The 10,878-nt window shown below is 37.3% G+C and overlaps 1 protein-coding gene and 1 pseudogene across 1 annotated transcript; both read left to right on the top strand.

Moving 5' to 3' along the window:
* The first annotated feature begins 375 nt into the window (after positions 1–375).
* Positions 376–6,579, top strand: LOC137728048 (vacuolar-sorting receptor 3-like). The gene is made up of 12 exons (XM_068466926.1): positions 376–907; positions 1,463–2,155; positions 2,246–2,334; positions 3,245–3,314; positions 3,385–3,468; positions 3,561–3,637; positions 3,738–3,819; positions 4,087–4,169; positions 4,281–4,347; positions 5,229–5,357; positions 5,452–5,561; positions 6,179–6,579. Exons 1-12 carry the CDS (start codon positions 604–606, stop codon positions 6,275–6,277), a joined length of 1,887 nt encoding a protein of 628 aa, XP_068323027.1. The 5' UTR covers positions 376–603; the 3' UTR covers positions 6,278–6,579.
* A 1,723-nt stretch (positions 6,580–8,302) lies between these two features.
* Positions 8,303–9,732, top strand: LOC137728049 (L10-interacting MYB domain-containing protein-like; annotated as a pseudogene).
* The last annotated feature ends 1,146 nt before the right edge of the window (positions 9,733–10,878 follow it).

The following is a 10,878-nucleotide window of genomic DNA, read 5'->3' as shown; positions in this document are numbered from 1 at the left end:
TTAGATCGTAATAATAAGTAGCTTCAAATCTTCGTATTTCAACGTGCATAATTGACCTTACCACTGCTTCCAAGTAGATGACAACCTACTCCTAGAGGTGCATGCCGATGAAAATCCTGACAAAGAGAGAATTAAGCATCTAGAAGAGGCTTTCATTAATGTTAGGTGACAGACTCCAGACCCTGTGGATTTCACTTGAACTGACCAAACTACCATTCAATCCTTTGGCGTGATTAATACGTTTCAGGGGCAATTTAGGAATCTCAAACAACGTCATAAGCTCCACCTGTAACTAATCAGATTTGGATTAATTTCCATTAACTATTAAATTAAGAAAAAGTATATTAGTTTGAGTAAAAGACATTGATGCAGAGCAATAAAAGACAGTGGAGATCTTATTAGCGTTTCCATTTTCCAACTTCTCATACATATTTCAGAAATCCACAAATTCACCAAAACCCGGTTTCTAATTTTTTCTAAAACCCAACAAATTATGATAAATTGAACAAAAAAAAAAAAGGAAAAAGAAACGAGCTTTATATCTGTTTGTTTTCAGTAAATTCGATTCCCAAAACCCCATTTTTTTTCCTGCTATTCTCTGGAATGATGGAGCTTCAGAGATCAGCAGCGCTGAGATTCTTTCTAGGGTTTCTGCTGCTGTCTATGGCGAATGGGAGATTCGTGGTGGAGAAGAACAGCTTGAGGGTCACATCCCCGGATAAAATCAAAGGCACGTACGACAGTGCCATTGGCAACTTCGGGATTCCTCAGTACGGAGGCAGCATGGCCGGCGCCGTACTCTACCCGAAGCAGAATCAGAAGGGATGCAAGGAGTTCTCTCAATTTGGGATTAAGTTTGAATCGAGACCCGGAGCTCTCCCAACTTTCGTTTTGGTCGATCGTGGAGGTACCCATTTCGTAATTTTCGATAGTTTGATTTCTTTTGTGAGTTTTGAGGTTCAATTTGATTGCCTTGGTTAATTTAGGAGGTGCCCTTTTTGTATTTTTGAGCAATTTGATGAGTATTATGAGTTTTGGGGTTCAATTTGCTTGTTTTTGTTAAATTTAGGAGTTACCCTTGTTGTAGTTTTGGTAATTTGAATGTTAATTGTGAGTGCTTCCGGTTTGAATGGTGCGTTTTGGTTCGTTTTGGGGTAACTTTGAGTAGTTTGTGTGCTATTGAAAAATATAAGCTTCAAGTTTTTGTTGGATTTGGAGATGCCATTTTTGGCAAGGCTGAATCAATTAGCTCTTCTTTTGGTTAATCTTGCAGACAGTCATTTCATAAGTATGATTAATTTGGTTTTTGTTAGCAGAAATTCTTTATGTTATTGTTTGTATCTGTAAAAGTTACCTATATTAAATTATAATCCTACGTTAGTGATTCTTTAATGTACATATACATAGCCCCCCTTTTTAAGTCAGCATTTCTTGTGTTAAAACTGTTGCTCGTGCTTTCCAGATTGTTTCTTTGCCTTGAAGGTTTGGAATGCCCAGAAAGCTGGGGCTTCTGCAGTTCTTGTTGCTGATGATATTGAGGAGGCATTAATAACCATGGACTCACCTGAAGAGGATGGTTCCACTGCCAAATACATTGAGAACATAACAATACCATCTGCGCTCATTGAAAAAAGTTTTGGCCAAATTTTAAAGAAAGCAATCAATGCTGGTGATATGGTCAATGTGAATCTCGACTGGAGAGAAGCTGTTCCACATCCAGATGATCGTGTGGAATATCAACTGTGGACCAACAGCAACGATGAATGTGGGGTTAAATGTGACATGTTGATGGAATTTACGAAGGATTTTAGGGGTGCAGCCCAGATACTTGAAAAAGGCGGTTACACTCAGTTCACACCTCATTATATAACTTGGTACTGTCCTCAGGCATTTACCTTAAGCAAACAGTGCAAGTCTCAGTGCATCAATCATGGAAGATATTGTGCTCCTGATCCAGAACAGGACTTCAGCAGTGGTTACGATGGTAAAGATGTGGTTCTTGAAAATTTAAGGCAGCTATGTGTTTTTAGAGTTGTAAATGAGACCAAAAAGCCTTGGGTATGGTGGGACTATGTAACTGATTTTCAAATTAGATGTCCCATGAAGGAGAAAAAGTACAACAAGGAATGTGCTGACAGTGTCATTAAATCTCTTGGTAAGTCATTATATATTGCATCTGATGTTTCTTAGAAGATTAATGATTAATGTAGAATGAGCTTCTAATATTCATGTGACATGTTGTCAGGGCTTGATATTAAGAAGATTGAGAAGTGTATGGGAGACCCTAATGCAGATTCTGAAAATACTGTTCTGAAAGAAGAGCAAGATGCTCAGGTATTTGTTCTTTCCCTTTTATTTTCTATTTTAAGATTTGCACATGGTCCTTATAGATTTGGAAAAGCGTATGATAGGGTCTAAGAGAATTTTTTTTTGGAGGATTATTGAAAAGAAAAGAGTAGGAGTAGCATATACCCAAGTAATAAAGGATATGTAGATGGAGCAAGGAGTGCAAGTTAAGTGGGAATGGGGCCCAAATGAGATAGTGGTGATGATTGGAGATCAGGAAGTACCAAAGAGTAAACGATTTCATTATCTAGATCTATCTTGCAAAATACGGAAAATTAGATGGAGATCTCAACCATAGAATGCAAGCTGGATGGATGAAGTGGAAGAGTGCATCAGGTGTGTTGTGCCATCGTCGTATGCCACTAAAGCTCTAGGGAAAATTTTATAGGACGACAATAAGGCCAGCGATGCTTTATGGCACGAAATGTTGGGCGGTCAAAAAGCAACTCGTGCAAAAAATGAGTGTAGCAAAGATGAGAATGCTTCGTTGGACGTGTGGGCACATGAGAAAGGATAGGATTAAAAATATGGATATCCAAGGTAAAGTAGGAGTGACTGCAATTGAAGATAAGATGAAAGAAAATCGGTTAAGATGGTTTAGACACGTGAAAGTACAAATGCTCCGGTTAGAAGATGCCACTATGAGACGTAGGCTTAGGCCAAAAGGAGTAGAGGAAGACTTAGGAAGTCTTTGAAAGAGACTATAAGAAAAGATATGGAGTACTTGGATCTAATGGAAGACTTGGCGCAAAACCGAGGGCAGTGGCATTCTAGATTCATACACCGACCCCACCTAGTGGAATAAGGCTTGGTTGTTGTTGGCTCTGCAATGTGATTCTTTGAATTGGTGATATTAGTTTAGTTATTTGTACTTGCTTGACAAGAACACTCTTTGTAGGTTGGAAAAGGATCAAGAGGTGATGTAACCATATTGCCTACCCTTGTTGTCAATAATCGCCAATACCGAGGTTTGTCCTTGTTTTTGTGTTTCTCAGATAACAATTGAGAAGCTTCCATCTCTAAACTATTTGCTTGCAGGCAAGTTGGAGAAAGGTGCAGTTCTGAAGGCTATCTGTTCTGGGTTTGAGGAAACTACTGAGCCAGCTGTTTGTTTGAGTACTGGTATGCCCCTTTTGTTATCGTGGTGTTTCTTATCTCTTTCTGATTGTTTTTATTCCAAAATTAAGTTCTGGTTTACTATTTATTCATGGTAGATGTGGAGACGAATGAGTGCTTGGATAATAATGGTGGTTGCTGGCAGAATAAAGCAGCTAACCTCACAGCCTGCAAGGTATAAATTGTAACCTACTGGCTTATCATTTATCTTTTGAAAATTGAAATAAATGGGTATTCTAACTCTTGCTTTTGGTGACTATGGTTTGTTTCCTCAGGATACATTTCGTGGAAGGGTATGTGAGTGCCCTCTGGTTGATGGTGTGCAATTTAAAGGAGATGGTTACACTACCTGTGAAGGTAACAATAAAAGATACCCTAAAACAGCCATAAAATTTAACTAGGGAAGCCAAATTTGAGGGAATTCCATAAAATTTAACTAGGGAAGCCAACTTTGAGGGAATTAATCTGCACATATTTTCTTTTACTCTTCATTTTTATAAAAGAATAGCTCAGGTTCGCCTAAAAAAAAAAAGGATAGCTCAGATCCTTCATTTTTTTCCAAACATATTTTTCCTTGTTCTGCATTATGACTTTTGGTTGAGGAATATTACCTTTCATTTCCAGCGAGCGGGCCTGGGAGGTGCAAGGTAAACAATGGAGGTTGTTGGCATGAAGCTCGAGATGGGCATGCATTCACTGCTTGCACAGTAAGTGGTTTTGTGCATTCCCATTTTCTGTATAAGAAAACTCTTGACTGCCATTGGTTTTTATTCGCGTATCAAATAATTGAATTTTAAGTAAGGTTATTTTCTGGACAGGATAATGGCGAGGTCCAATGTCAGTGTCCTCCTGGGTTTAAAGGCGACGGTGTTAAAAGTTGTGAAGGTAAGAAAAATTATCGCCTTGGCATGTCCTGTTGTTGGTTTTCAGCTCAGAATAAATCTACTATGTTGTATACATCTAAAAATACGTAGTTCAGACCACTTGAAATTAAGTATGCGCTTCCTTTTTATTTGTTTTATATTTTTTTAAGTTTCATTGTGAATCAGCATAAACTTACAAATGGATTAATGTCCCAGTAGTGCATCAAGACATTCTACAGAAGTTGTTAACCTTGCTATGCTATATTGAACTGAATGGTTTGCTTGTATATGCTTATGCATAAAAAATCTACTGGAGTATTCTTCTATGACTTCATATTTTAACCGGAGACTATGGCCTTGCACAAATAGGAAGTAATGGGACTCGCTACCAAACTGCAGTAATATGTAGAACCCGCGAATTTTAGGTCACAGCAATTATGCCCCTAGCACTGTATATTTATTATTCTCCTTCAGATGCTTTGGTGTTTTAAGTTTCGAATGATTGAGGATGGGCAAACAGTAAAAGTCTCTACAAGCTAGGTTTTGGAGCTTCTCATTCAGTTGGTTTGCCCTACTGGTTAAGTTATACTTGAACCTGCCGTAAGTCTTATAAAACTACATGTTATCGATAATTTAGTGAAATTTAGCTTTATCCATATCATTGTGGTAAGCAAGTGGGTGATCCATGTCAAGCAAATATCCATTTGAATGGTCGTTTAATTTTGTTCTACATTTATGCGGTCAACTAGAGATCAGTGTAGAGGTTTTGTGGCATGCTGAACTTCTTAACTTGTCATTAATCAAAGTAGCCAGTATGACATAAAAGTAGATCATCATCCAGAATCTTTGCAATGAATTATCTTGGATCTAATTGTTGCTAAATTTCTTTTTTTGTAAACTTAGATATTGATGAATGCAAAGAGAGGAAAGCCTGTCAGTGCCCTGAATGTAGCTGTAAAAATACCTGGGGGAGTTATGATTGCTCGTGCAGTGGAAATCTTCTGTATATCAGGGACCATGATACCTGCATAAGTGAGGCCAGCAACTCGAGCTTTTAACGTTTACGAGTTCTGAATATATATACTGTAAGTGCTTATTCTGATGTACTCCCCTTGGTAATCTGCAGGTAAGGCTTCTGGTGGGGGAAAGTCTGCCTGGGTTGCTGTGTGGGTTATTTTATTAGGCTTGGCGATGGCTGCTGGTGGGGCATACCTTGTGTACAAATACAGATTACGAGTGAGCTTTCTGTGCTTTGTTTCTTCGTTGCAAACTTCATGTATATCATTGTTAAGTCTGGAGTCTCCTATTAATTGTGGTATTATTGGATCATCTTTAGTAACTGTCCTGAGGTTGATAATATTGTACAGTGGAACCATTTATTCTTAGTGGCAGGGCTGCATATTGATGGGGTGTTGACCCCAACCTATTGGCAGGGAAATGGACTGTCGTGCATTAGAATTCTGTGTTTAGTGAAACCCCATAAGTTACCAGTCATATAATGGAACAAATTTGCTTGCGCATGCATGGGTTTTTGTATGTGGGTAGATTTTAGGGTCAAAATTGACAACAATCTTCCTACTGTCTTTAATTATGTGTCTTGTGTGGTTGACTTCAACGTACATGAGATTTACGATAGTATGGGGGTACTAACTACCTTTCACACTATTGATTTTGGTGTGTTGAAACCTTCATGGTTAAAGACTGGCTGTGTCTCGGACTATGAAATCTACTTTGATTTGCATTCACAAGTCTTTTAATCAACTTTTTAACCTGTGAGGACTGCTATAGTTAGACGATGATTTTATCGTGGGAGTTAATTCGGGTTGCTGATACTTTCAATTATATTTTTGCAGTCATACATGGATTCGGAGATAAGAGCTATAATGGCACAATATATGCCTTTGGACAGCCAAGCCGAAGTTCCAAATCATGTGAACGAGGAGAGGGCATGAAGATGGAACCCCATTATTGCACGTTGAGGATTTTATATGGCGCAGCGTGGAGATGGATTGTTATACATCTTTCTTTTGTAGTTTCGAATGTTTGTTTGAGCATAATCTTTCATATTCCTCTACGTTGTATCGGACTGTAAATGAATGCAGATTAGAACGTCTTGTTTCGTAGGACTGTAGCATGCCAATCCCTTGGAGTAAGGTAGATTGCAAGGAGTGTAGGTCTAGTGTCAGAAAAAGTCTCTTCCCATCCTCAAATCTTGAAATCCTTTCCATTTAGTTAATCTGTTGTTATTCTGTAACTTGCTATTGCCTGAAAATTGAGACTAACTTCATGTTATAACTTATACCTTATTCATGTTATAGTTATACCAAACATGAATACCCGTGCTTTGCTGTGGGTTTTAAGAACACCGTTTAAGACAATACTACTTAACATAAAAGAAGTTGTATATGTCAATATTTACATGTTTGTTGTTTGAGAAGGTAAATTAGCAACATATTACCGTGATCAAAAGATTAACAGCATTAAACTGCTCATTATTCAAAATATTTAGATAGACTATGAACATGTTACTGAATCTAGATTTTCCTACTTCACTGTTTTCGACTCATCTTCATCTTCATTATGTTGAGGTTTAAGGTTTCATCTAGTCTCTACAAATTTTGAAAAAAAAGAGTTGTTAGTTCGTACATATGAGAAATAAAAGGGGGGCATAAAAATAAAACTAAGATAGAGTTCATTTGTGAATTTGAAGGTACAAATGAGATTTTTGTTTCCCTCTATTTTCATCTGCTCCATCAGATGCAAAAAGGCTAAAATAAGTGCATTCAAACCAACCCATTTTTTGCACTTCAGTCCTATATCAAATATATCTCAATGATACTAAGCCCTAGTTTAGTACTGCTTAAATTTTTTAAAAGCTGGGATGAAATAAAGTTGAGCTCAATTTTGTGTTTGGTAACTCAGCAACAAAGCACTTATTTCCAAAATTGCTGTGAGAAATAGCTGGAAAGTGGAAGCAACTATTTGCTGCTTTCAAAAATCAGTTTTTTTAGCACAGCAATAGGGGTGAACAATAACGTTTAATGAAAGTTTTCAAATGGTGATCCTACCCTCACCCCTTGCGTCTCGACTCCCACTTCTCTTCCTTGCTCTGGCATCTCACTTCTCTCCCTCCGGTCTCACTCATTCACTCCCAATAGCCGCCAACCTGAAACTTCCTTTCTCTCACCGATCTCTCTTGTTCTCTAGGTCGCATTCTCCAGCTCGACGTCCTTCATATGGTAAGCTTCTCATGTCTAAAATTTCGTTATTTATTTGTTTGGATTTTTAAATTTAGGGATGGCAGGGTGAAAAAATTAGGGTTTGTGGAGGAAAGAAGAAAAATTGATTACTTTTCTGCCCGCAGCAAAGTTTGTTGCTCAAGCTGCTCAAACCGAGTCCAAAGGGGTTTCTCTGGGGTTTTGAGCTCCCAATTTTGAGGCACCACATATATACTTGTTCTTTTTAAATTTTGTTTTGAATTATGTTCAAGATTTGTTCTTTATTTTGATTGTTTGGGAATTGGTTTTAGATTCCGAAGCCACTTACTAGGAAAGTTTGGAAATTGGAAGATTTTGAATCACATCCTGCTTTACTGGTGAGTTCTTGCTTTGTGTTTTTCTTCAATGGTGTTTTGGATGGTCATTGTTTGTTTGATTTTCTTATTATCTGTCATATTATATGCCATGTATTGGATATTGGCAGTTGGTTAGAGTGGATATTTTGATTAATTAACATGAATGATGGGTTCTTAAATAACAACTGCAACTGCAAATGACATGACAATTGCTATTTTAGTGGAAATCAGAGGACGTTAAAACGTAATGGTTGTTTCTGTAATGTCGAAAGCAGCAAATGAATAAGCTGCAGAGGACGTTAAAACGTAATGGTTGTTTCAGAGGACGTTAAAACGTAATGGTTGTTTCAGAGGATGTTAAAACGTTAAAACATAATGGTTGTTTCTGCAAATGAATAAGCTGCAGAGCTACCTACAATTTGTTCATTGATACAGTGCGAGTTGATATATTTGAATTTTTAAGTTGGCTTCTGTAGAGATTAGAAGGTTGCTTAACTATCCAAAAAGGAAAATAGAGCATATAAGTGGCTGTGGATCTTAGCCTATTTCTGGTTTGGTAGGCTTCGCATTGACTAGTATAATTTTCTCTCTACATGCAAGTTGGTGGGTACTGTCTTGTTTCATCACTCTTGCAAGGACTGATTTCTTACTCACTTCGGCCAATTTCAGAAGTCCAATGTGGATTATGGATCTTTTGGTTTCAAGAATGTTCTAGTAGATGCTTGGCTGAGGCCCTTTTGATGCCTTATTGTACATTTTCAATCTAGGCTCCTGCTGTTTGATTGCAAAGAAGGGGGCTCTTGCTGTTTGATTGAGGCCCTTTATATACAAATCAGTAGTTGGTATCGATGGCAAAGAAGGGGGCATCTTCGTCAAATTCTTTAGCTACATGGAATGCCCACAATATATCTATATTTTGTGATATTTGCATCAAGGAGGTTGAGGCTGGAAATCGTCCGGACACTCACTTTAACAAAGAAGGATATGCAAATATTAGAGCTAACTTCAAGGCAGAGACAGGCCATGATTATGACAGAGTGCAATTGAAAAATAAGTGGGATGCACTTAAAAATGAGTGGAAGTTATGGAAAGAGTTAGTTGGTAAAGAAACTAGCCTATGGTGGAATTCGAGCAAGGGTACCGTTGATGCCTCTGAGGAGTGGTGGAATAATAAAATTCAGGTTTGTGTATTTATCTTTTATTATGTATTATGATATCATGCAATATGTATTAACCATATTCTTTCTTACTTGTAGATAAACAAAGAATATGGAAGATTGCGAAAAAAGGGCATTAGTCTTGAGAAGGAAGAAAAGTTAGATAGGATGTTCTCGAACATAGTTGTTACTGGTGAACATGATTGGGCACCTTCATCTGGAGTACTACCACCAGAGACCAGAGAGGAATCTATATGATAAATTGATTCAGATGATGAGGATGAAATTAAGACTATGTAGGATCTAAGGCAAGCTAGTAGGAAGGGAAAAAAAAACAGCGGCTAACCAAAGAGAATTGCAAAACAAGAAAGTTGATGAGAAAGGGAAAAAAATTGGAGGTGCTGCAAAACTTTGTGGTCAAATTGACCGTCTTGTTGAAGTTTATGAAATTAGGAGTTCTGCAAACTCATTGATGTCCAAACTGCATATAGATAGTAGTATCCTGGAAGTGTTGGCGGCTGTTGCACAATTGCCTAGTTGTGAGCCACCTAGCGAGTTATGGCTATTTGCTACATGTTTATTTTGTAGTGCAGAGAAGCGAGAGGTGTTTGCCACGATAAAAGATTTTGAAGTCTAGCTAACTTGGTTGAAATATTTGTTCAACAAACAACAATAAGGAACTAAAACTATGAATTAGGACTATGTGTGGTTTGTACTTTGCATTAAGATTATGTGTTGAATGTTGGAGTATATGTTGAATGTTAAATTATGATTTCTTGTTAAATGTTGGATTATGACTTGTTCTTGAATGTTGGATTATGCCTTCTTAATGATTGTTGGATTATGACTTGTGGAATGTTGAATTATGTGTTAGGTTACAGGTGTACATTCAATACGACCACCTCTGATGATGATGTTGACGATTTGGAGGATGGTGTAATTATATGCACTGTAGCGAGAGCTGTCCAAACATATTATTTAAAATATGCCCACAAAACTCCGTGTATGAATTCTTCTCAAACAGGTAATATTTGGTTGATGGAAGTACTACAAGGAAATGATGTGCGATGCTATGGAATGTTTTAGGATGAACAAAAATGTCTTTTATAGATTATCCAATGACTAGCAACCTAATTATGGATTGAAAGGTTTAAGGAGAATGCATGCCACTGAAATATTAGGAATGTTCTTGCATATGTTGGGACATGATGTGAAAATAAGATTAGCGCAAGAGAGATTTCAACATTCTGGTGAGACTGTTAGTAGACATTTTGGTGCTATGTTAGATATCGTGTGTAAGATGGCAATAGATATTATCAAACCAATGGATTCGGAGTTTCATGGCATTCCCCAAGAAATAGGGAGAGATACAAGATACATGCCTCATTTTAAGGTAAAGTTTGACTCATCTTCTAACTTATTTGCAAACTATAAGTGTTTGCAAACTATAAGTGTAGGTTGACTGTTTTCTTCTATATTATTATTTTTAGGATTGTATTGGTGCCATAAATGGAGTACACGTTGAGGCTTCATTACCACCTCCGGATCAAGTTCCATACATTGGTAGGAAAGGAACGCAGACTCAAAATGTTATGGCTGCATGTAATTTTGACATGCAATTCACATTTGCTTGTGTTGGATGGGAAGACACTGCACATGATACAAGGATTTTTCTATCCGTGCTACGGAATCCAAATTTAAACTTTTCTAAACCTCCAACTGGTAATCTTCATACTTAATATAACATTTTACATACTGGTTTTGTATAATTATTACAATACAAAAAAAAAATTTCAATTTTCAAGAAAATATTACTTGGTAG

This window comes from Pyrus communis, chromosome 3, assembly GCF_963583255.1.
Source record: "Pyrus communis chromosome 3, drPyrComm1.1, whole genome shotgun sequence".
NCBI classification, from domain to species: Eukaryota; Viridiplantae; Streptophyta; class Magnoliopsida; order Rosales; family Rosaceae; genus Pyrus; species Pyrus communis.
The sequence above is the reverse complement of the archived record's forward strand: the minus strand, read 5'-3'. Positions and strand labels throughout refer to the sequence as shown.